The sequence below is a fragment of the Schistocerca nitens genome, chromosome 4, assembly GCF_023898315.1.
Source record: "Schistocerca nitens isolate TAMUIC-IGC-003100 chromosome 4, iqSchNite1.1, whole genome shotgun sequence".
NCBI classification, from domain to species: domain Eukaryota; kingdom Metazoa; phylum Arthropoda; class Insecta; order Orthoptera; family Acrididae; genus Schistocerca; species Schistocerca nitens.
Window position 1 is genome coordinate 355,350,591 of NC_064617.1, and position 27,183 is coordinate 355,377,773.

Genomic DNA, 27,183 nt, shown 5'->3' on the forward strand with positions numbered 1-27,183 from the left:
CCTGTAGAACTTAGTCCTCCAAACCCCGCCGCCACCCTATACGTTCGTCTGTCTGCAAGGACCCACGATCACACAGACGCCCAAGAAGGGCTTGAAATGTTGTGTGATGTGGTTGGTGTCTGTGAGGGGTAGAGCCGTACTGGCTCTCGGCCGTTTCCGTCTGCGTTGCAGTGCACAACACCACTTCGGCTTGTTCCCCCACATGAATATTCTGCTGCTTACAGTACGCTGCGTCAATTACGCAGACTGCAACAAAGGAGGAACACACAGCACATCGACAAAGGAACTGTCATCTGTCAGCGCCATCTACCTTGGCGACGATGCATCTGTTGTAGTTCATTCTCAGAAGACACATTTAGTAATGTTTCGCAGGTGGCCGAGCTACACCCGCCGCTTACAACACTGCAATTTTCCCAATTGATTGTTGGATGATTAAAATCTCCTCAAATGATTGGGGAACTTACATATTAGTGAAATTAAGATTTCTCTAAAGTTTTCAGTTAAATCTGAAGCGAAGACTGGTGACTGATAGAAAGATAAAATTATAAGTTTATCAGAACGAAATTTTCACTCTGCAGCGGAGCGTGCGCTGGTATGAAACTTTCTGGTAGATTAAGAACTGTGTGCCGGACCGAGACTCGAAATCTGGACCTTTGCCTTTCGCGGGCAAGTGCTCTACCAAATGAGCTACCCAAACACGACTCAGGCCCCCTCCTCACAGCTTTGCTTCCGCCTGTACCTCGTGAAGTTTGGAAGGTCGGAGACAAGGTACTGACGGAATTAAAGCTGTGAGGACGGGGCGTGGCGTCGTGCTTGGATAGCTCAGCTGGTAGAGCACTTGCCCGTGAAAGGCAAAGGTACCGAGTTCGAGTCCCTGTCCGGCACACAGTTTTAATCTGCTAGGAAGTATTATAAGTTTATGTTCATCCTTTTTACCGAGTATTGCTCAGACAACGTCGCTTTCAGTTTGGATTTCTATCTTAGCTTTCTGTACCGAATATTAGGTGAGCAGTAATGCTTTTTTGGAATGCTTGAAAATCTGGCACTTTGTTGTGAATACGTCAACAGTTAATCACCAGAATTTTAATACTTTCGCCAGTAGGGGGCATGTCTTTGGATGTGATACTACTTCTGGGTCCCCTATCGTTATTGTTACCTGGATTCGGAGGAGAGTAGTCTAATCTATTAAAAAAAAAAAAACTTATCTGATCCATTCGGGGGGACACTATAATTGTCGACCCTATGCTTCAAGTTCAGGAGGATAGAGCCTAGCTTGTGAAAGAACCTTAGAAATCTCTTGTTACACCCTTCCACTTGAGTCCCAACCAGGAGGCCACTATCAGTTCTGGAGACAATACTCCAAAATGACAGCTTCGCTGAAACTCCCAGAACAAAACTGACCTTCTCAACCTTCTCTGCTACTCACTGGAGTGACCCAAGTACAACCTCAGACCAAAGATGACAGGAATCATTTGTCCCAACATGTGCCACAATCTGTAGTTGGTTGCATCCCGTTACCTCAGTGGGTGCCGGAATACCATCTTCAACATGTTGAGTGTGGTCTCCTGCTGACCAAGTGCACATGGTGTTCCCTCCCATCCCTTGCCGTCTTTTCCCTACGGCGAACAATTATTTGTCTTACTCTTCAATACCCTTTTCCGTTTGTTTCTTCTTGACACAGGACACACGCTAATTTATGTCGATGTTGATCATAGCTCCTCCTAAAGTCTAAAAATCAATTGCAATCCTAGACGGACTTCTAATTAGCCTCCCCTTGTGCTTCCGCCTGCCTTCCATAGCTCGCATCCAGTTCAATCATTTAACACATCTGTTCTTCTTTAAGTACTTTCGAACTCAGTACATTTACTGAAAAACCCATTTTCAGCGTCCAGTACCTTGCCCACGAACCACGAATCCAGGTATTCGTTGCGCTATACACCTTCCATGCACCTTTATCTCTTAAACGTCCTGTGCCATTGTACAACAACCGACTCCCACTTTCCAAACCTAGATGCCCGTCCCGCCCTATATTCTTCCTACAGCATTACATCTCGACGTATACTCCCTTGTTCTCATGTTGGCCATCTACAGAGTTTCATTTGAATAGCACTAGTGTTGTCCTAGACAGCTGATTACGTGCATCCATTGCAGACTTAATATTTCTAGAGGACACTGTACCAGGAAGAGAATATCCTGTTACGCAAGAGAAAATCTCTTAGAACTTAGCACGCTTGGCTGGAGAAGACGGGTAGGTAATATCCGGGTTTTGCTCACGTCCGTAGCGGGCTGCAATAAAAGCTACGGCGTGCAAGAAGCGGCAGCCGGCGGCCGGCAGGAGAAACGCCGGGAGAAAGCAGGACGGAGCCGACCAGCGCCCGCCCCCGCACACCGCCGCACGTCCTGGTCGTTAGTACGTACTTAGGCAGCGCCGGCGACATAGCGAATGTGACAGGCAGTTCTTCGACGGAACGACTGGGTGGCCGCAGTGAAAGTGTGCGGGCCAACGGCCTGGTCGCTGAAGCTCGCGAAATTTCTCCACGATGGCCGTCACTGACCACGGTGTAACAGCAACAAGCTCAGATGATTTATTAAATTTGTTGTCTTAGTTACCTTTGCTCAGTGAAAATACGAGTACGTGCACGATGGCGAAGAGCCAGTAATACGCCATCACCAAACTTTACAACGCAAACCGGACGATAATGCAACAAACCCCATACACTGATGAAATTTTCTCGGACTATCAGGTGAATATCGCCAGAAGATGACAAGTGTGAAACTCGTCGAAACGTAGCGACAAAACGACTAGGCTGATAACGTGTTAAGATTTCATCAATAAAAGGTACCGAGAAAACCTGCAATCCCATATATCATTCATAAACACGAAGAAATACTGCGATGTTGTTTTCATGGCTACGAGAACAGCTCCGCATAGCCCTGTTGTCTTGTTCTTCCATTGTTTACATTGAACCCATACACGAAGTGCACATTGGCCAATTCTTCTTCAGTAAACCTATTCACAGTGCTGCGTATTACTATTTATGGAAAAACAAACCCGACACACAGCAGAACAACACTGAATGGAAATTTTAGGGCGAAGAGTGAAGTGGGCGTTATTTTTGTCAACGGCAAATATTTTGAGTTCGTGGGACAAGTATGTTCAGAAACAAGACATATAACACATACCGTCGATAATTGCACTCTTGTACAAATATTTTCAGTGGAATATAGATGAAAAGATAAATGGGGGTAAGAACTCAAACTAAATGCAATTAGTCTGTAACTTGCCACCGTAAACCGCGGGTCTCTTATACCAAAATAATCAGCAAATATCCCAGAACAACACCTTAAATTTTGTCGGTGGCGTTTTGGTTCGCCCTGACGTTTTATTGACCACTGTTTGCTAATTTTAATCAAAGTTTATTTTAAAGTGCACGGCTGAACTTCCATAAATCACATTAAAAAATACACCCATGATCATAAATTAAGGATAATTCCATAATGTGGTGCCTCACAACGTGGCACTACACAAAACTGGCGCTAATAGCATAGGCACATAGGGAACACACACGACACAGATTTGTAAGTCCACGGTACTGGTGATAACTTAAGAAAACCGTCCCGAACCACATGTGCAACAAAACGCCACTGTTTCCTGCGTAAGTACCCCGACATCAATATGGGATATGATCACCATGCACACGCACACAGGCCGCACAACGGGTTGGCATACCCTGGATCAGGTGGTCGAGCAGCCGCTGGGGTGTAGCCTCCCGTTCTTGCACCAGTGCCTGTCGGAGCTCCTAAAGTGTCGTAGGGGTTTAAAAACATGCAGCGATACGTCGACTGAGAGGATCCCAGATGTGCTCGATGGGGTTTAGGTCTGCAGAACAGGCAGGCCACTCCATTCGCCTCATTTTTTTCTGTTTCAAGGTACTCCTCCACGATGGCAGCTCGGTGGTGCCGCGCGTTATCATCCATCAGGAGCAAAGTGGGACCCACTGCACCCCTGAAAAGGCTGACATACTGGTGCAAAATGACGTTCCGATACACCTGACCCGTTACAGTTCCTCTGTCAAAGACATGCAGGAGTGTACGTGCACCAATCATAATCCCACCCCACAACGTCAAACCACGACAGAATCACTGTTCAGACTATACCTGGACTCGTCCGTGAACATAACCTGGGACCACTATTCCAATGGCCATGTACTGTGTTTTTGGCACCAGACTTTACGGGCTCTCCTGTGACCAGGGGTCAGTGGAATGCGCCTTGCAGGTCTCCAGGCGAATAAACCATGTCTGTTCAGTCGTCTGTAGACTGTGCGTCTGGAGACAACTGTTCCAGTGGCTGTGGTAAGGTCCCGAACAAGGTTACCTGCAGTACTCCGTGGCCGTTTGCGGGCACTGATGGTGAGATATCGGTCTTCTTGTGGTGTTGTACACTGTGGACGTTCCGTACTGTAGCGCCTGGACATGTTTTCTGTCTGCAGGAATCGTTGCCATAATCTTCAGATCACACTTTGTTGCACACGGAGGGCCCGTGCTACGACCTGCTGTGTTTCACCGCCTCCTGTCCCCTAGTATTCTACCCCTCATAACATCATCAATATGTGTTCTTTGAGCCAGTTTCAACAGACAGTCACCATCAGCACCTCTGAAAACGTCTGCATTCTTACTCGCTGCACCGTACTCTGCACCTCTGCGTATGTGGACTGCTGCCAGCACCATCGTGCGACGACCGCAGGTCAAATGCACCGCATGGTCATACCCCGAGGTGATTTAAGCCCGCAAACCGCCCACCAGACCGTTGTTTCACCATATATCAGCATTTTTCTTAATTTATGAGCATGAGTGTAGAATAACAAGTTGCTGTGGCCATCTTCGCTGCTGAAGTATACAGCTTGAATATCGGCGTAGTATAAGGAAAACAATTCAAGTTCAATGGAAACAAAATTTCTGCAGGATTAAAAATACTGTGTTAACGACGCACCTGCCTTGCGTGCTAGTGAAACGTGGATGATAAACAGTGAAAATTGGATAGCGAGACAGGATAACCAACGAAGAGGTACTGAACCGATTTGGCAGAGAAAGAGCTTTATGGCAAAATACGACTGAAAGAAGAAATAGGACAAATCCTGAGGTTCCAAACAATAACCGGTTTAAAGATGCAGGGAAGTGTGGGGGGAAAACTGCAGAGGCTTCAGTATAGTAAGCAAGTTCACGTGGTTGTACGGTACTATAGTTACGCAAATATAGAAAGACCTACACGAGACAGATTCACCTGGAGAGCTGCATCATCAATAACAATAGCCTATTGTATTTAGCCCATTTTGAATACAAACCTTTATTACAAAGGAGTACATGGAAGGTCATTAGTACACGAAGGCAAAAATGAAAATGGAGACGAAAGACAATACCATTTCGTGATATGACAAGGACAGGTATTAAAAGGGAGGGGAAAACGTGAGTCACGTGACAGACGTTAGGTTTAATGATACGCCCATAACTGTAAATAGTTCGGCTCAGTCTTGATCCAGTTCAGTGTGATTACAATTACCGTCTCGGTGCTGCAGTTAGGTATCCTTGGCTCCAAACGTTCTCTGCCGGTTACGATATTCTGGCCGCAGCATGTTACATACATATGTATCTCCCACACTACTCCTCTCACCTTCTATCTCTCTCTCTCTCTGTTTCTATTTCTTACTTTTACTTCTTTCTTCCCTTAGCTCCCCATGTCTGCCCAATCCACCTCCAGTCTGATACAACGTGCAAGGAAATTCTCATTTAATTGCATAGCAGTGCTTTTGTGGCTGTGGAAGACTCAGGATGTTAGTAAATAATGGTAGCGTCACGCTTCAGCTCCAGTGTATACAGACCTCGTAGCCATTCAAGGTCAAACTTACCGGCAGTTTACAATCCTTCTCGGAACCGCCATTGTCGAGGCGGAGAGGTCATGAATTTTTATGCTGCCATTCGGTTAACTCAGAGCGTGGGCGTGATCCAGAAAGCGACTCGTGAGCTCCCTTCACCTGTCTCTCGCCTGCCCCTGACTGACGAAAAAATTTACTTTGCTTTCATAAACTTTCCCTTAAGAATATGGATAAAAACGTCTCTATCATTGCGGTTCGCTGACTGTTATGACATCTTTATTACGTTAAAAAGGAAGACGAGAGAGCTTACGGTCGACGGTGTACGCGTCACAATATGTTTCTCTTGTATGGAGCGAGGTGGGGGAGCACCAAAGCACTAGACTCAAATCCCCATCCGTGCATTCAGATTTAGGTGTTCTGTGGAATCCCTGAATCACTGAAGGTAAAATGCCGGCATGGTTCCTCTGAAAAGAACACGGCCAGTTTCCATCGCCATCGTTCTCCAGTGGAACCTTGTGTTCAGTCTCTAATGAGCTTTCTCGCGATGGGAGGTCACACTCTAATCTCCCTTCCTTCTTTTCTCTTGCTATCAGTCCTACAAGAACGACAAGGAGTCCTTGTCAAATAACCATGACAGTAGAAATCGTACGAAGTTACAAGCGCGCTGCTGCGGCGTGCGTTCAATAAGTAATACAACACACTTTTTTTCCTTAAAGTAGATTAGTTTTATTCAGGATTCCAACACGCCACATTACTCTCCATTCTTTTGGCTACAAAATCGTATTTTTCAACATAATCTCCGTTCAATGCGATGGCCTTACGCCACCTTACTGAAAGGGCCTGTGGTACCACTTTACTGGTCGACGTCGGAGTCAACGTCTTGCTGCTTCAATGACCTCCCCATAACCCACGTACTGACTCCCGCGGAGTGCATCCTTCATTGGGCCAAACAGACAGAACTCGCATGGTGCGACATCCGGGCTTTAGGGTGGATGAGGAACAGGTATTATCTTCGAGTGTAATGACTTTTCTGGAGACTAGAAATCTATTCTGTAGGAATCAGCATTTGTTTCGAAAAAGATGATAGTGTGAAACCCAGCTGGCGCTATTCGTCCACGAGACTCAGAGGGCCATAGACACGGGTTCCCAGGTAGATGCCGTGTTTCTTGACTTCCGCAAGGCGTTTCATACAGTTCCCCACAGTCGTTTAATGAACAAAGTAAGAGCATATGGACTATCAGACCAATTGTGTGATTGGGTTGAAGAGTTTCTAGATAACAGAACGCAGCATGTCATTCTCAATGGAGAGAAGTCTTCCGAAGTAACGAAGTAAGAGTGCTTTCAGGTGTGCCGCAAGGGAGTGTCGTAGGACCGTTGCTAACATTGGAAGTTCACTGTGGCTTTTTGCGGATGATGGTGTAGTATATCGAAAGGTTGTAGCAATGAAAAATTGTACTGAAATGAAGGAGGATCTGCAACGAATTGACGTGTGGTGCAGGGAATGGCAATTGATTCTCAATACAGACAAGTGTAATGTGCTGCGAATACATAGAAAGAAAGATCCTTTATCATTTAGCTGCAATATAGCAGGTCAACAAATGGAAGCAGTTAATTCCATAAATTATCTGGGAGTAGGCATTAGGAGTGATTTAAAATGGAACGACCATATAAAATTAATCGTCGGTAAAGCAGATGCCAGACTGAGATTCATTGGAATAATCCTAAGGAAATGCAGTCCGAAAACAAAGGAAGTAGGTTACAGTACACTTGTTCGCCCACTGCTTGAATACTGCTCACCGATGTGGGATCTGTACCAGATAGGTTTGATGGAAGAGATAGAGAAGATCCAACGGAGAGCAGCGCGCTTCGTTACAGTATCATTTAGTAATCGCGATAGCGTTACGGAGATGATAGATAAACTCCAGTGGAAGACTTTGTAGGAGAGACGCTCAGTAGCTCGGTACGGGCTTTTGTTAAAGTTTCGAGAACATACCTTCACCGAGGAGTCAAGCAGCATATTTCTCCTTCCTACGGATATCTCGCGAAGAGACTATGGGGATAAAATCATAGAGTTTAGAGCCCGCACAGAAGCATACCGACAATCCTTCTTTCCACGAACAATACGAGACTGGAATAGAAGGTAGAACCGATAGAGGTACTCGAGGTACCCTCCGCCACACACCGTCAGGTCGCTTGCGGAGTATGGATGTAGATGTAGATGTAGATGTAGATGAACAGTCGAATGAAGTTTTGTGAGCTCCTTTCGTGTGCGCAGACTAGTGTGAGGCCTCGCGTTGTCATGGAGAAGGAGAAGTTCGTTTGCATTTTTGTGGCGAGGAACACAATGAAGTCGTTCCCGTAGTTTCCTTAGGTCACAGCTGTGTGCCGCCGGTGGGCACACGGGAGATCGGGCAGGTTTGCGCGACCTTGCTGCGGTGGAGACGGACGCCTCGCCCAATGATTCACCGTGCTTTTTCTTCACTCAGGTCTCCGTAGACATTTTGCAGGCGTCTATGAATATTTGCGAAGCTCTGGTTTTCCGCCAAAAGAAGCTCGATCACAGCTCTCTGCTTGGAATGCACCTCCTTTACTGACGCTATTTTGAAGACTACGATAGCGCCGCCACCTATCAGTACTTTATGAAACGATACAGGCTGAAGCGGGAATATTTCATGATTTCCCACAGCAAATTCCGCATTTTTTCAAACTTAATTGGTGGAGAAAAGAATTTGTTGCATTACGTATTGAACGCCCCTCGTAGGATCATAATTGGCCAGTATACCCCACACTAAAGCGTAACATAGGTACTTGGGAAATTTAAATGGCAAACTTTGGAAGAAAGGCGCCGTTGTTTAGACGAAACTCTGTTGTGTAACTACAGAGAAGTAGTATTCAAGGAAGACTGAGCAACAAGTCTGCTGCCACCATGAGAATAAGATAAAAGAGGTCTGGGCGAATTTTTCCCTTGCTTAGCACACGAATGCAATACGACAGAAATTCGCTGATAACAGTACGAATGGCACGCACTGTACGACATATACGTAGATACGTAAGCCTTGAAAAAAAAAAATATATCGGTTTTTCACGTCCCACCTAAGTCATCCCTCAGTTACACCTTTCGCAAACGTTTAGAAAACTGTCACTCACTTTCACATAACTTAACACTACTCAAAAGCAGTTGGAGTACACATATTCCGTCGCGGGGGCTAAAGGGGTGGCGACAGAAGAAGAAGAAGAAGAAGAAGAAAGGTGCTCCAAGTTTCGTAAATATAGGTCAAGAAAAAATTAAAACACTCTACCTTGGTGAAGTAATACAGAAGAACGGCCGTGGCTGGAAGGCTAATAATTTCGGAGCAAGGAAGATAGAAATAACCTTTCAGTTGACTAAAGATGAGCACAATAGGAGATCTATCTCCTCACTAGCAAAAGTACAGCGCTATGTTATTTTTTATGTTATTATAAAACCAGAATATTTATATGCTACTGAATGCTTGGATTTGACTAAGAGAGGAAAAACAGACGACATAGAAAAGAAAACGCGGAAAATCCTAAGAAAAGTATTGGAACCAATAAAACACAACATTGAATCAGGAACAGGAATGATGGAGATCTGTCGAAGGAAGTGAACAACTAAATGTAACGTTGAAGAAAACGCAATGGTGTTCTGCGGCCATCTGATTCGAATGACTGAAAACAAGATATGCGAGAAAGTGCAACTGGCCCCAAGAAACTAGAAGTGATCCGAAAGACAACATGAAATTCTGAACAGAGATATTTTTCGGAAGAAGGTTCGAGATGCCATCTCCAGAGAAAACCAGAAAAGAAAACTGGAGCTAAGTGACGAGAAGTTCGGAAACAACAACTCTTTATCGAAGGAAAAATTATTGAAAAAACCGGGAGTTAAGTCAGAAGTCGTTATTTACGTGGCCCATAGTAAGTCCAGCTGGAGGAAAAAAGGAGGATTACGAGGCTATTAGCTAAGCTTAAATATACGACTTTGCACAAGCAACGATTCTTCAGAAAAGTAAAAGTTATTTCGGGCCTTCTTATTGGACACTATATGCATTATCACTGCCCCATGGAAAACGAGAAGCAAACTCTTCTTCATAGAAACAACGGCCACGCACTCTCCTCTGCTGTACCGTAATCACAAAGATCGCTCAAGAGTCCGCAGCTCGTGGTCGTGCGGTAGCGTTCTCGCTTCCCTCGCACGGGTTCCCGGGTTCGATTCCCTGCGGGGTCAGGGATTTTCTCTGCCTCGTGATGACTGGGTGTTGTGGGATGTCCTTAGGTTAGTTAGGTTTAAGTAGTTCTAAGTTATAGGGGACTTATGACCATAGATGTTGAGTCCCATAGTGCTCAGAGCCATTTGAACCATCGCTCAAGATTTTGACAGTTATTCCATTCTCTTAACTTAAGCAGTTCTTCATATGAAGATTGATACGAAACGTTGGGTAATAAATATACCGAAAGCTATATTTTTTTTTCAAAATGTAAGAAGTAAAATGGTTCCTGCATATGAATTAGCAAAAAAGTCTGGCTTTCAAGGTACAAATAAAAAATGGTTCAAATGGCTCTGAGCACTATGGGACTTAACATCTGAGGTTATCAGTCCCCTAGAACTTAGAACTACTTAAACCTAACTAACCTAAGGGCATCACACGCATCCATGCCCGAGGCATGATTCGAACCTGCGACCGTAGCAGTCACGCGGTTCCGAACTGAAGCGCTTAGAACCGCTCGGCCACTGCGGCCAGCTACAAATAAAAAAGAAAGAATGCCATCCATATATCTGTTAATCAGTTTTCAGTTATTAATGACCATGTCAAGATCCTCCTAAGGCTCAGCCATAATGTTCATGAGGTTTAGTTTCACAAGTTCATGTCGACACTCCTGAGATGATCACGTAATGAGCTACTGAGTGGTACAAATAGCTGTCTTCCAGATGCCTCCACAGATGGGGGGACAGTTGAAACGATTAATCTTGTTCGCGAGCACAGGTTTCCGCGGCCGTTGTTATCTTTAGTAAAACGTTTCAAGGTACGTTATCTCGTCTTCATGTTGTTTATAAAACATGTTGTTTATAAAACAAACGTTTCCGCCTCTTTGCAAGCGGCACGCGGCCACATACCCGGAAACGCTTTATTCAGGACTAAGCTTGTAATTTTGTTTAGTGTAAATCCACACCGTATGGGAGAACACGCGACTATAAATATCTTCAATAATGAGAACCTGATTTCTTCCTGCAAGATATTTACAAGGAGCGTTGAATAAGTGAGGCAACAAATTTTTTCTTTCGGTCGGTTTCTGTTTAAAAATGCGGAATTTTTAGTTTGGCGTCGTGGGATATTCCCGCTTTAGCCCCTATAGTTTCAAGAAGATCCGATAAGCGGCAGCACTATACGTGGCCTTCAAAATGGTGTCCGTAACGGAGGTGTGTTCCAGACAGGGAGCTGTCATGAGTTTCTCTTGGCGGAAAACCAGAGCATCCCAGACATTCATAGGCGCTTGCAGAATGTCTGCAGAGAGGCGTCTGTCATCAACGCAGCAAGACCGCGCAAACCTGTCCGATCTCCAGCCTGCCGGCCGGCCGCACCAAACTATGACTCCTGCAACATTCTAACGTGCGGACACCCTCATTCCATGTGATCGACACATTACAAAGACTTCGCTGCACAACTGTACGCCTCTGTTGGTAGTGCTGACACGCTCGTCCATCTGTTGGCGTTCTCAAAAGTGTGCACCCACTGGATTCCTTGCCGCCTAACGGAAGACAGTAAAGGGCAACGAAGAACCATTTGTGTGGAACTACTTGCGCGTTACGAGGTTGATCGTGACATTTTTTTTTGTCGTTCATCGTCACAGGCGATAAAGCATGGGTTCATCGCTCCCAGACCTAAGAAGAACTTTGTGTTCTGCCTTACGGCAGGTCTTGTCATGGGGGAAGCCTCGTCAAAGAGGTCCACCACATGAGCGTCTAGGGAAGTGATTCCAATGGTGGTTTCCCGTTGCCTTCCACTGATGATGATGATAATGAGGACAACACAACACCCAGTCCCTGATCGGAGCAAATCTCCGACCCAGCCGGGAATCGAACCAGGGCCCCTTGGCATGACAGACCGCCGCGCTGACAACTCAGCTATCGGAGCGGACTCCAGACCTCAACAAGACTGTAATCCATGGAGCGGTGTCACACCACCTCTCGTCCGAACAAAAAGTTCAAAGTCGCACCCACAGCCAGTATAGTCATGGCGAATGTATTTTGGGATTCTGAAGGGGTTATTTTGTTTGACGTACTCCCTCATAATGCAACGATCAACTCGGAAGAGTATTGTGCTGCCCTCAGGAAACTGAATAAACGACTTCAGCGTTTTCGTCTCTACAAAAATGTAGACGAACTTCTCCTTGTCCACGACAACGCAAGACCTCACACAAGTTTGCTCACCCGAGGAGAGCTTTCAGAAATTCACTGGACAGTTCTTCCTCATACACCCTACTACACCTTCCGCCTTCCATCTGCTTGGTCAAATGAGGAATGCACTCCATCGGAAGTAGTACGCGGATGAAGGGAGATTGTTGATGCAGCAAGGCGTTGGCTCTAACGTCTACTTGTACAGTGGTACTATGTGAGCCTACAGGCCTCCCAGTACGGTGGTGTACTGCCGTCGGACTGAACGATGATTATGTTGAAAATAGGGTTTTGTAGCCAAAAGATTGGGGAATAATATGGCGTATTGGAATCATGAATAAAATCAACCTGCTTGCAAGAAAAAAAGAGTTGCATTACTTTTCGAATACCCATCGTATCTTAATTACCCAAGTATTTGAAACACTTTGAGGGACGGTTCTTATAAAAAATGCTGTGGCGTAGCAAAGTTGCTTTGCGTGTATGAACCGCGGACTGATAGCTATCTGTTAATTGCTTCGCTCTGTGCCATTAATGACGGCACGAATATCCAGCACTTCACGGCTATCCGCCTGCCGCCCCCGCCATAAAGAGCAGACGCCGCTGGCTGGAACGGCACGCTTTCACCAGGATGCGGCTGCCTATCGTGTTTCACGGAGTGATGCCCCGTGTCTATTTGTGGAGTTACCGCTCTGTGAAATCGAACAACGGTCTAATATTCCCGCGCTGCTGAGCTGATGAAAGCTCCTCGCGTTTCTCGGTATTTTGTTCCCAGTTTGTTTCCGGAATGAAAGTTCCTATGAAATTACCCAACGGTGTTCTTTGTCAGAAGGCGAGAGCAGCAACAAGCAACTCAGCGCACTGTACACTTGTAGAAATCAACAAAAGTAAAACAAAATTAAGGATCATCAACAAGAAAGATACCAAACTGATATCCAAACACTAATGATAAACTCGCTGAACAAGAGAACTAACATTAACAACAAATGGGATAACCCACAAGAAATTGAAGTCCGCACCGAGAAAAACAGAGCCGCCTTCTATAGTAAGACCAATGTTTTTAAGAGGCGTAATCTCTCAATGGAGACAAAATTAAATTTTCTACGTTGCTACATATTTCCCATCCTTGTCTATGGAGCTGAGACCTGGACTTCGACCGTGACGACAGGCAGACGACTTGAGGCATTTGCGATGTGGTTGTACATGAGAAAGACAAGAGTGCCATGGACAGATAAAATTACTAGCAGTGGAATTCTCCGCAAAATCAAGAGAGAAAAACACAGTAAAAGACGGCCAAGTAATATGGAATGTAAATAAGTGTAAACTGCTGCAGAATATTCTTCAAGGGGAGATACCTGCTGAAAGAGGTCGAGAAAAAAGAGGAACATCTTTTTTGCTCGTTAACTCAAGGACATGGACATCACACTCGAGCGAGGAACTTTTTAGAACAAGCAAAAGTGATTGATTGTGATGTTCACCAACATTCGGGAGGGACAGACACTAGAAGAAGAAGAAATAACCCCCACACCCCAAGGAACTATGGACCTTTGCGCGGTGGTGAGGTTTCTGTGCCTTAAAGTCACAGATAGTCGTATAGTAAATTCGACCGCATCGAAGAGGCATCTGTGGAGAGGCCAGACTACATCTACATTTACAGTCCGCAAATCATTTTATGGTGTGTGGCGAAGGGTACTCTGCATACCACTGACACTCCCCTCTTCCCTGTTCAACTTAAGAAAGATGTGCCGGAAGAATGATTGTTGGTATGTTTCCGTGCGACTTCGAATCTCTATAATGTTTACCTTTAGGCTCTAATTACTAGATACATGCAGGAGGAAGCAATTTACAGTTTAACTGTTGTAGGAAAGTACGCACTTGGAATTTTAACAGTAACCCACACCGTTATGCACAATGCTACTTTTGTAGCGTTTGCCACTGGTGTTGGTTGAGAATATCCGCGACGATTTCACGCTTGCCAAATGAACATGTGACGAAACGGTCTGCTCTTCTTTGTATCTTCTCTGTTTCATCTATCAACTCCATCTTGTACGTCTCCCAGTCTGACGAGCAATATTCAAGCACTGCTCGGGCGATTGTTTTGTAAGCTACTTGGTCCGTGGGTGTACTACACTTGCTGAACATTTTTCGAGGACTCTCAGTGTACAATCTACCTTTCCCCCAATTAGTTTTATATGTTCGTTCCATTTTAAATAGCTCCGCGCACATACGCCCAGATATGCAATGAATGTAACTTCTGCCGGTTATTGCTCTGCAATCGCGTAATCATACAAAAATGGGTATTTCCGTACATGCTCGCTTTAAACGGTACATTTCCTTATGTTGAGCGTTAACTATCAGTTTCTGCACCAAGCGTCGATTCTCTGCGAAGTATTCCCCGCATTTCGTGACAATTTTCTTGCGTTTTGGCACGTCGCGGCTTCTGTGTATGCAACAGCATCATCCGCGAAAAGACTCAAGTTATACACTACGTAACTTATATATATTGTGAAAAGTCGTTGTCCTATAACACACCGTATGATATACCATAAGTCCGATGAGAATGTCACGCTGTGTTCTGTTTTCTAGGAACTGTTCAGTCGAATCACACAGCTGGTCTGATACTCGTATTCCGTACGCCCTGTTTTGTTCATTAGGTGGCAGTGCGGCAATGTATTGAACGCCTTCCGGGTGACAAGGAACCCGGCGTCAACCTGGGCGCCGGTATCTACTTGCCTTCTGGGTCACGTGGAAGTACTGAAGTACTGTTCCAGAAGAAGGGCAACACTACCAGTTCACTAGACACCTTCTAGCAAAGAAACCTATCCGCTCGGCTGCGCTGCGGCAGGTAAAACAGCAAAATGGTCACAAAAGGGCAGATCGAGAACTGGAGAAACTGGTGGCGCGGTGCAGGCAGCCGTAACTATCGGAGGAACACGAGGCCAACCGGTTTCGCAAGCTGGGGGGATCTTCGCCGTGTTACGCAACGTCCGCCGTGCCAGCCAGCGCTCCCCCTCCCCTGTCCCAACAAGGGCGTCCCGACCGCTGCGCTCGCTCTGTTCCGCCTTTCTACTCAGCTCCCGCAGCACCGTCCTGATCTTAGGGTCCTAGTAATCGATCAAATAATATTTCAAAAACTACGAATTTTTCAAATTACTTACCTGTGCTCCTTTGCTTCATGTGTTTGTCAATCGTATACTGTGTTTGACGTGTTTGAGAGAAACTTTGATTGACAGCCAGTTTGACAAGATTCGGACGTTGTTTATGTTGATGTTCCGCCGCGCACGTTGACAGAGTAAGAGAAAATTTATCTCACTGTATCGTGAGATTCCACAACTGAGGGGTAAGAAGCGAACGGGTACAAGTGATATTTTCTAGGAATATGAGATAAGCGCATAGTACTATAAAGCATGTAAAATTGTTGTGGCAAAGGGATGCAAGTGGATCCCACTCTTTGCTGCTCCCTGATCAACGATAGGAATATTAGTTACAAGATGTCACGAAACAGTTGACACCAAAGAGATGTATGAGCACTTTTATATGACTTTCTGACGTATGATCTAACAAAACCTGGTAGAAAAGGCAAAACTCCAAAGAATGTCTTCTTGTTCCCTCTGTACAACAATCTCCAACGATTCCTAAATACAAATATTTTCTCGATATGCCTCCATTTATCCCGTCTATCCATTATATATTCTTCTGCTCGAGTCAACGTGATAAAGAGCAACCAAGCACAACAACTAGGACTGACCCGCTAGATATCTTCACAGAGTCACTGTATTTATTCAAAACAATCTACCCCTGAATCAACACACAGTTAAAACTGTTTTAAAGGTGTTTTGAAACAAACACTACAGTCCTTTCTTGGAACCGCGTTTAGTACCACAGTACAGTCTTCTTCGATGTTCTCAACTGCATCGTAATTGTGTCCTTTCATTGACAACTTCAATTTGCGGAAAACCAGAGGTCGGCTGGGGCCAAATCCGGGGGATACGGCGGGTGGTGCAGGACTGTGATCCATTTGCTGGCCAAATCTCGCACACAGTCTCCACTTTGAGGGCTGGGTCATTGTCTTGGAGGAGCAACCAGGAACCTGCCTCTCGTTCCGATGAATTCTCACCATGGATGGTGGACGATCCAAAAACCTCGGTGTTGCCTCTGTGCTCCACGGCCAGTGTCAGACACGTACTGTTACATTCGCAACCAGGACGCCTGCTGCAGTGAAGCTAGTGTTTTGATCTTCTATACGGCTCTTGTTGAAACTTGAGGGATTGTAACAGCACAACTCGCGATTGCAGTTTGGAATTTCATACAAGCAGTACTAACGAAACTGGGACACCATGTATATGAGAGGGAGCTCCCACGAAATTTGGAAAGTAATGGAGAGGTACTGGCAGAATTGAAGCTTTGAGGACGTGCCTGCTCTTACATACACTGGGATGCATAGCTTCCCATCACAGCGCGCGCTCAGTAGGTGTCCTGACACTCGCGACCCATAGTTGTCCAGTACGTAACGTTCTTCCACACGGGGGACGGTAGGCAGTAGACAGGTGAGGGTACAGTACCTGCTGGCGCGAGAAGTCCTCCTGCAGCTGGAGCTGGAGCTCGCAGGAGCGCGCAGCCTGGATCCAGGAGGCGGCCAGGATGAACGAGCCCAGGATGAAGCTCATCAGCACCAGCGTCACGGCCGCGATGCGAGCCACCTGCACTGCCGTCGACCTCATTGGCTTCTGGTAGGCCTGCAACAGCGACAGCGCGAGCTCCGTCAGCCACAGCACCACACCGTCTGCACTCTGCCTTACTCTAGTGTTCAACACCGGGCTTCAGCGTGTCTTGTGAAAGAGATGACATTAAGGGGTTAGGAAGTCAAACGGCCCGACTTGGAGCAGGAGAGGCACCACAGGACATTTCAATTTCCACTGTCTATACTTCTACAAATAAGTTTATAAAACTTTGTTAGCATGACCAGGAAGGATTCAGAATTCACACTCATAGCAGTGGAAGATCGAAAACAACGAAATAATTTTTTTACTTGAGAAATTTCATCATTTTTTTAACTTACTAATGGCAGCATTTGTTGCTATAGATACACTTTTCTTCATAAGTAAGAGAGATTCTTCGATGAATTTTGCACAGTATGCAAACCATGCTTAAAGGTGTATGAAAGTCTAGAATGTTCCAAATCTATTAAAAACTGTGGTAAAATTGAGGTAATTAACTATAAAATTAGTGTTTTTTCTAAACATGATGTTTAAAATATAACAGCTCATTCGTTTTTTCATAAATTTAATAAATTCTAGAGTTTCATACACCTGTAAGTATGGTATGTATGCTGTGGAAAATTCATCGAAGAATCTCTCTAACTTATGAAGAAAAGTGTACCTATAGCAACAAATGTAGCCATTAGTAAGTGTAAAAAATGATGAAATTTCACACGTAAAAAAATTCAATTTGCTATGTTTTCGAACTTCCACTGCAATGAGTGTGAATCCTGAATCCTTCTTGGTGATGCTGACAAAATCTTATGAATTTATTTGTAAAAGTATAGACACTGGAAATTAAAATCTTCTGTGATGCCTCTCCTGCTCGAAGTCGGCCCGTTTGACGTCCTTAAAACAATCGCACCGACAATCTGCAAGTCTCATTTGTGGTTCTGGCGATGTTCCTAAGACGCTAAATACATGTGAACTCAAGTGAAATTTTCCTTTGCGTATGATTCTATAACATTTTAAATAACTGCACTGATTTGAAGTAAAGGCTCTGGTGGGTGTAAAACAATGTATTTGGTCACCGTCCCTGTAGCACAGAGTACACGCCACTTTCTTTTCCATTACGTTCATTACCTGTGTTGCATCACTTCATCTTTCCCTAACCCTTTCACCCCTTCTCTCGTGCCAACTGCTGCCTGCGCTTATAGTTTAAATATACCTGCTCGTAATTTGTACATATTATGAACTTACATAAACTTTTTTTCTGCAGAATTTATGTCAGTGTAATTTCTAAATGTTACGTGTTACATGTAAATTATAAATATAAAGTGAAGTATATAGAAAACTTGCTCAGATATAAGAGAGGCTCTGATTATCCTCATCTTGCAAGGATTTATAAATAAAAATAAACGAAAATGTAGTCACTTGAAATGATATCTGAAAAACCCGTTCAGATATACTAAATCTACAAAACTCTGAGGCGACAAAACTCATGGGATAGCGATATTCACGCATACAGATGGCGGTAGCATCGCGTACACAATGTATAAAAGGGCAGTGCTTTGGCGGAGCTGTTGTTTGTACTGAGGTGATCCACGTGAAAAGGCTTACGACACGAGTACGGCAGCACGGCTGCAATTACCAGACACTGAACGAGGAATGGTAGTTGAAGCTAGACGCATGACAGTAAGCAGCAAGTTAGGATTAGAGCCAGGATCTAGCAGAAATTTTCAGCTGGCAGAATATACTCATTACGTTCCAAGTTCACCACATCTGAAACGATTTTCACTGATATCCTTTCATGTCATAGGTTTCGTGCCTATCGACCCATGCCGGCCGTTGTGGCCGAGCGGTTCTAGGCGCTTCAGTCAGGAACCGCGCGACCGCTAGTGCTCAGAGCCATTTGAACCATTGTTTTATCGACACATTCATTTCATTTCAATACATTTTAATTCACTTCATAACATATACCTTTTGTGGCAGGGAAACACTCGATCCCAACCGAGTTCATTTCCTCAGCGGTGCAATAACCCATGGGAATGACGCAAGAAGGAATAAAGTTGAACGGCAGCAGAAGGAGCGGTCAGAAATTATGCCGACTTTCATCGTATGCTCATTATTATGTGTGTATTACTGACTATCGAGACCTTTATGTTTATACCATACATAGGTTTTACACAAAGAAAAACCGCAACTGTTCGTCTATAGGTCTTCCTTGTAAAAACTTACTAAGCGCAGCAAGAGTTATATGATAAATAATCATCATTTAGGTACTGAAAACTAACGAGTATTACTTCGAAACATGTGGAAATAATTGCCCCCAACATCGCTTCGAAAGGTATGTCGATTAACTCAGCAACTCAAGCAGACGATTACTTTGTGAGAGTGGGTGCACTGGCAGAGATGTCAGACATTTTTCAAGGTAATACGATGACCATTTCACTCGATCAGTCGTACACGACACTCATCAACAAATCTACTAAATAGACTGACAATACTGCGCTCGTCCTTTCTCTTCTGGAGTACTGCTGCACGCTATAGGATCCATAACAGACGGGATTGACGCAGAACGTTCGAGGAAGGGCAGTTCGTTTCGTATTATCGTGAAATGGGGGGAAGGATTGGTGAGAGTGTGTCACTGATATGATACGCTAACCAGAATGGCAATCATTAAAACAATGCCGTTTTTCTCTCCTGTGAAAAGTTCTCAGGAAATTTCAGTCACCAGCCTCCGAATGCCAAAATATTTTGTTGGTTCTCACCTACATAGGAAGAAATGAACATTGTAATAACTTAAGAGAAATCAGAGCATTCACGGAAAAGTTTGTGTGTTCATTTTTCCCACATGCTATTCTACGGTAGAACGGTCGAGAAACTATGTGCACCCCGTCGGGTTAAAGAAAGACATTAAAGTAATTCAGAGGTGGGCTGTTAGATTTATTAGCAGTAGTTTCGTACAACACGCAAGTATTACAGAGATGCTTCGGGAACTCACACGAGAATTACTGGAGGGAAGGCCACTTTCTTTTCGAGGAACACTATTCACTGCCGAACGATTCTACATTGCGCTTGAGGACCGAGAAGATAAGACGAGAAATTTGGGCTCACATGGAGGCACACAGACATCGTTTTTCCCTCGGTCTATTTGTGACAAAATGGCTAGTAGTGGTAGAGGGTACCCTCTGCCACGCATCATATGGTGGCTTGCGGAGTATGTATGTAGATGCAGATGCAGGAGTGGTTCTACGACCCTTCTGCCAAACATTTATGAATAAATTGCAGTGTAGTTACGCAAACGTAAATGAAGTACAAGTGGACGTCTGTTGCGAGCTTAAGGGACTTGATGCAGTTGCATCTCTCGACCGTTTCTGGTGATGAAACACGGATTCGCCTTAATGACTCCTGGCAGCAAACACTGGAGCACAAAGTGGAAAACTCCCAGTCCTCTGACACCGAACCAATGCATAGTCATTTTGTCTGCAGTAGAGGTTCCTGAATGTCTTAAAGTTTTACCAAACACGATACGCCAAGTGCTTACAACTCGAACTTTCTTAGTCTGGCTAATCATGCCTGGATGATTCTGTGAAGCAAAAGTGCATAGAGAAACATTATTTAATGGGTTGGTGCATGTTGGTATTCTGGTTGCTACGTGTTTATTTATCGATTGTCATTTTTTATTTGCAGTTCGCTGTTGCTATTTCAGTTTACACATTGTCGTTTAGTCATGTGGACACAGTGAGTGGAACTGTGGAGGCTAGAAAATGTTGTGCCAAGTGAAGAAATTGGAACAGTTCCGACATAGTCTTCTGTTTGAGATGAATAGAGGGGTGACAACAGCAGCTGTCATTGGACAGCCGGCCGGGGTGGCCGAGCGGTTTTAGGCGCTACAGTCTGGAACCGCGCGACAGCTGTGGTCGCAGGTTCGAATCCTGCCTCGGGCATGGATGTGTGTGATGTCCTTAGGTTAGGTAGGTTTAAGTAGTTCTAAGTTATAAGGGACTGATAACCTCAGAAGTTAAGTCCCATAGCGATCAGAGCCATTTGTCATTGGACAGAGGATGCCCAGAAAATGTTTTTTTCCTTTTCAAGGAGGATCTATTGGACATTAGTAACTGTCCATGTTCAGGAGATCTTTTGGATTTAATGAAGATCGTTTAAACTCATTAATCCATAATGATCCACGCCAGTGTATTCGAGAAATGGCAAATGTGATGAACTGTGATCGTTCCAAAATCCCACGACATTTGCATGCATGGGGAACGTTCAAAAATCAGGTGTATGGGTAGCGCATGCTGTGAGCAAAAATCACAAAAATCAGCGTATGGCCATCTGTACATCTCTGCTTGCTCGTCATCACTTGGCTCGTAAACAATACCAACCACTCCTATCCTGTGTCGTTACTGGTGACGAGAAATGGAGTCTATATGCTATCATAATGAAAATAAAGAAATGGTGGAGCCCAAACGAAGCAGCAACTCCCCGTACAAATGCGCGTATCGAGAAAAGATAACGTTATGCGTCTGGTACAGCACTGACGGTGTGGTGTACTACGAATTGCTTCTAGAGGTGTAACCATCACTGCAGAGACTTATTGTCAACAGCTGAGACGTCTTGCAGACGCAACCCAATATCAACGACCAGAAAGGCTGCGTCAAGTGGTACTACTCCACGATAAGGTTTTCACTTTTTCCGCGCTCTATCGGACAACCTTCAAGGAATTTCCTTTCCGAATATGGACCGACGAGTTCTTCGCCTCAAAACAGTTCTTCGCCTCAAAACCATGTGATTTCCACAGTCGCGGAACTGTAAAATTATCGCAGCGTTGGTGAGTGTTGTAAATATTGAAGGATGATATATTTTTGATGAGTAGAGCCTCTGTTATGTATATCTGTTGTGTTTATTGAACATACGTACAAACGCTAAGAACACACGCACCAACCCAATATTGAGTGAGGGAGTTAGAACCTACTCGTACAGTCAAAAGCGCGCTAATTTGTGAGATTGGAAGGCGAGGCAGATCCAGGCAGAGACCAAGCGGCAGATTAACGACTGCTGCTCTACTGGCCTGACTGAGAGTGGTTTTTAGGCGGTTTTCCCACGCTCGATTATGCAAATGCTGGACTGGTCTCAGAAAATGCGACACATAAACAGCAGAAATACGATCATACACAGAACAAAGTTTAAACGATTCACAGACTTGTCTCCCTCAAGAAACAGATGACTGCGGCGATAAGAATGGCATTCGGCCGCAAAGTTAAATAAAACTAAATTTGCCGAACTTGAGTATAGCGTAACACACACTAGAAGGGGTAAATGCTAACGAGAAGAAGAATGAATAAGTGTAAGACAGTTACGGTTGCTGACTGTTTTAGTGGATAAGTGTGAGATTTAAAATTCAAAAATGCAGAGTTCAACACCCAGCCGATCAAACGACTTTTTTTTTTCTTACTTATCACTTCTTTCATCTCTGGCAATGATTTGCGAATCTGATAAATGCCCAACTGCACCGAGGTCTACGTCAGAGTTTCTGGGTAAGCCATTTCAGGGGCACACCATGTTGATGACAATATTACCGTTCTATCCCTTGCATGGCGTGCGGGATCTTTCTAGACCCCAAGCCTTCTTTAACTACAAATAAACAGTATTGATATGAATGTAGACTTCTCATCCTCCACATATGCTTCTTATGGACTTTTTGTTATAATTGGGTAAAATATTTGTGGTTGTACCACAGTTCATAGTACAATGATTTGAATTTTTTGCAATAGAGTCAGTACCCCAGGTATACAATACGTGATTTCAATGTTATTTTTCAACTTCATTGCGAAAATAAAAACTTGGGATCAATGCACCTTCTAAGATGACATTTATATTTTCATTGTTGTAAGAAATCTGTAGAAAGTACATATACGTGCATTGTTATGGCAAATTCACAGTTAGGAATTGCGTTTTGTTGAAGTATGACGTGGTGTTATATTTTATTCGTCATGGATCATGATATAAGATTTGAAAGGGGCTACAGTCTCGAACAGGTTTTAGCAGATTTACGGAAGAATGATAGCCATAATGAATCAATTTTTAGAAATGATGATAAGAGTGATGCTGATATAGCTATGATATAGGAAGATATGCAGGCCGGAGAAGAAGTGGATGTGAGTGAATGTGAAGAAGATGGTCATGGTATTCACGAAACTAATCTGCCTACTCTTGTATCTAGAAATGGACAGATTAAATATGTGCACAAGCAGATTTCAGGAAATATAACATGTGAAACTGCGTATGTTCTATATCACCTTAGACCACAATAACAGACAAGGGAAGATTGTCCCAGACTTTTTATCACATGCAGAATGTAATAGTAACGATTCCTGCCCAATATCAAACAATGTGTTGAGTGTCACAAGTTTGTCTGCAAAGAACAATCCAGAGTAAGAGTGTTGTGTAACGAGTGTTGCTATCATCTGACGTGGAGCGTGAGTAAAAGTTTATTTTTAACACAATACCTTGTAAGTGATTTCACACATCATATTAATTAATTATAATATTTTTACATGGTGCGTGGTAAATTAATATTACGTACTGAAATAGTTTTTTTAAACAATGAAAACTATATATATATATATATATATATATATATATATATATATTTTCAAACATAGCTAGTACATAATTACAACTTACACGTAAGGAACTATGGAGTTGTAATTTCAACATTGTGAATGGGTCTCTTAATAAACCATTATTACCTTTTTGGAGATATTTTACATTTGATCGCCATTAAGTTGCTAGAACCACTATGGGGACAAAAAAGACTCCAGACATATGTTTTTCAAGAGCTGATACCACGCCAAGGCTATCAGAGCTGAAAAATTCGTAAGTTGTTGATGCTTCGATTTAATTATAGTTATATGTACATGCGTATTTATTTACTTTATTATAGTGTGTACAGCATAGCACCTGTCAGCTGCCTTAAATGTTTCGTAACACGGCGACGTTCACAAAAATTTTACGTACTTCTCAATCCCCGAACTCCATAGAAATTTCGAATAGTGATAATTCAATGGGATATATAAGTCACAGTTTTTTCTACGCTGTTAACACGAGAATCTAGAAAGCAAAACGACATGGATTTCTCGTCGCACTCTACAGGAACATAACCTGCCCGATCAGAGACTTTGCGGTATTAACGAAAGTGGTGCCCGCACTGTAGGCCCAGTAACTTCCGTCTCATATAGCGGTGTGCGGGCGGCCGAAATTTCTCCGTTCTGTCTGCGCCAGAAACACCTCCTGTGGCTTGCGACGAAGGGAAAACGCACTTTTTGAAAGCGTAGCGCGCAGCGGAACTTTCCCACTGACGCCGCATAGACCTACTGTATGTCCGTGTCTGTAATTTTTCGACAATCGAGAGGTGGTTGAACGCTAGCGGCTCTGGCGCGTGATATGAACCGCGGCTGCACATCAACCATCTGCAGCAGTTATAGATTAAAGGGTGGCGTCGCGCAGAATTTAAAATAATGAGCTCCTGTTCATTATGAGAGGAATGTTCTCGTCCCAGCATTCTGTCAGATTTTGTGTGGTGGTACCTTTAAACCGCTTCTGCCATGGCCACAATGCTTCCTCGCACTAACAGTCGCTCGCCCCACACAGCTGGGTTAGTGCTCCCTAATTTTCTAGTTTGTAACTTATCTCTTGTTTGTTTTGCTCCATGACGTGAGAATGAGCTCTGCAGCGAACCAATAATTTTGTTCAAAATGGTTCAAATGGCTCTGAGCACTATGGGACTTAACTGCTAAGGTCATCAGTCCCCTAGAACTTAGAACTACTTAAACCTAACTAACCTAAGGACATCACAGACATCCATGCCCGAAGCAGGATTCGAACTTGCGACCTTAGCGGTCGTGCGGTTCCAAACTGTAGCGCCTAGAACCGCTCGGCCACCCCGGCAGGCCAATAATTTTGTCAGCAAGTTTCGGGGCCAAAGACCAAGCCACACCGCCCAATACCACAGATACATTTGACATCGACTCACAAGTTGCATGGTGTGTAACAGCGGAGAAGCAGTTTCCTCAACTTTCAGATGAAACCATAGGATGAAATTTGCCATAGAGACAGATGAAACATATAGTAAGAAAATAGAGAAACATATACTGCTTGACAAAACAACTGGACCACCCAGGAAGGGGGGAAGAAACGGTACGAAACTTCACAAGTTGAGAGGTTATGTGATGCTATTGCGGTGATTTCTTATTCGAATGAAATTTTCAAGGAACTCGACAGTATGAGCCCACTTGTCAGTAAGCCTAGTACCCTCTCTGGCGTGGATGTATGCACTATTACGATGTCATAAAGCCGTTGTATGCCCGTCTGAGGCAGGATGGCCCACGGCTGTTGTAACCGGTCCTTGATAACCTATACACTGGCTCTACGATGGGTTGCCGTCCAAGTAGTTCCCACACATTTGATATAAAAGACAGATCTCGGAACCCCGGTAGCCCAGCAGCATCACGCAGACACTTCATAGAGATTAGTGCCAAGCGTGGACGACCATTGTCCTGTTGAAATATGGTACCACCATACTGTCGCATAAGAGGTATCACATGAGGACGAATGATGTACTGTTATGCCATCAGAGTACCCTCGATCACTACCAGCCACGATTTTAAATCATAATCGATGGCTCCCCACACCATGCCGCCAGGAATAGCACTGCAGCGCCTCTCCAAAACATTCCAAGAATGGGACCTCTCTCCAAGTCGCCGCCATACTCGGCGACGTTTGTCATGCGGGGTAGTGCAGGACTGCGATTCATCGCTGTTCGCAGTGCGACGCATCATCAGTCATGCTTCCCTGCCCTTCCAAACGCAGCCGTTTGTGTTGTGGCGTTAACGCCTACCTACGCCTGGGATGGTAATGGAAATGGAAATGCCGAGTGCCTAGGGCCTCCCGGCGGGTAGATCGTTCGCCTGGTCCTTCGAGTTGACGCCACTTCGGCGACTTGCGTGTGGATGGGGATGAAATGACGATGATAAGGACAATGAAACACCCAGTCCCTGAGCGGAGAAAATCTCCGACCCATCTGGGAATCGAACCCGGGCCCTTAGGTATGACATTCCGTCACGCTGACCACTCAGCTACCAGGGGCGGACACGGGATGGTAATACCTTATCCAGATGCTGCTAATCTTCGACCAATGGTACGGGATGACGCAGAATGTCGCAGGGAATCCATTACTAGTTCTCGGATGGCAGATGCGTATGTGAAAGGTTACGATATGCTTGAGCGAAATACGCAATCCTCCCCTCTAGTGATCAGACGTTGTTTGGCGGGAGCTCGATGATTATGTGACCGCTGTCACGTTCCCACGTAGTCCAACATTGGGCCACTGTCGCATTCTAATGTCCTACAAAGCCAGATATTCCATGACCCGACCAGCCAGAAAAATGGAGACTGGCAGTGATGCTGTCAGGTGCTGATAACGTTGTTTCACACGAGTACGCATAATTTCCGTGTCATTCACAGTAGGCACTCCATATCTGACGCTGTTCACGCCCCTTATATACCCTGCCAGGCCTGTCAACAACAATAACACGAAAAAGACAAATGCAGTCTAGTGACTGAAACTTCTGGCAAATTAAAACTGTGTGCCGGACCGAGACTCGAACTGAAGCCGTGAGGAGGGGTTGTGAGTCGCGCTTGGGTAGCTCAGTTGGTAGAGCACTTGCCCGCGCAAGGCAAAGGTCCCGAGTTCGAGTCTCGATCCGGCACACAGTTTTAATTTGCCAGCAAGTTTCATATCAGCGCACACTCCGATGCAGAGTGAAAATGTCATTCTGCAATCTAGTGACTGTTTTACCTGACGTAGAGAAATGCAACATTATTGGTGTTCGTGTACGGATTCGCGCTGACAACCCATCCTGTCTTCTGAGTGCTTTACGTTTTTTGTCATGCAGCGTATTTCATACAGGTAGCCGACTATACGGAACCTAGACTTGGAAAATGTAGCTGACATACTGCAATGAGACAGCGCTGTGACGACTACGTGAGATGATTTGTTGGTTCATTCGGGGGTAGGGAACCAAACAGTGATGTCATCGATCCCACCGGATTGCGGAAGGATGGGGGAGGAAATCGGCCGTGCCCTTTCAAAGGAACCATCCCGGCATTTGCCTGAAGGGGTTTAGACAAATCACGGAAAATCTAA

At 44.6% G+C, this 27,183-nt stretch overlaps 1 protein-coding gene across 1 annotated transcript in view; it reads right to left on the minus strand.

Annotated features, from left to right (window-relative positions):
• The window catches only part of LOC126251717 (alpha-protein kinase 1-like), a 122,648-nt gene that overhangs the window by 54,170 nt on the left and 41,295 nt on the right, over window positions 1–27,183 (minus strand). The window contains exon 2 of the mRNA XM_049952312.1: window positions 16,839–17,012. Within this exon, the coding sequence (XP_049808269.1) occupies window positions 16,839–17,012 (174 nt within the window). The remainder of the gene's footprint in view (window positions 1–16,838; window positions 17,013–27,183) is intronic.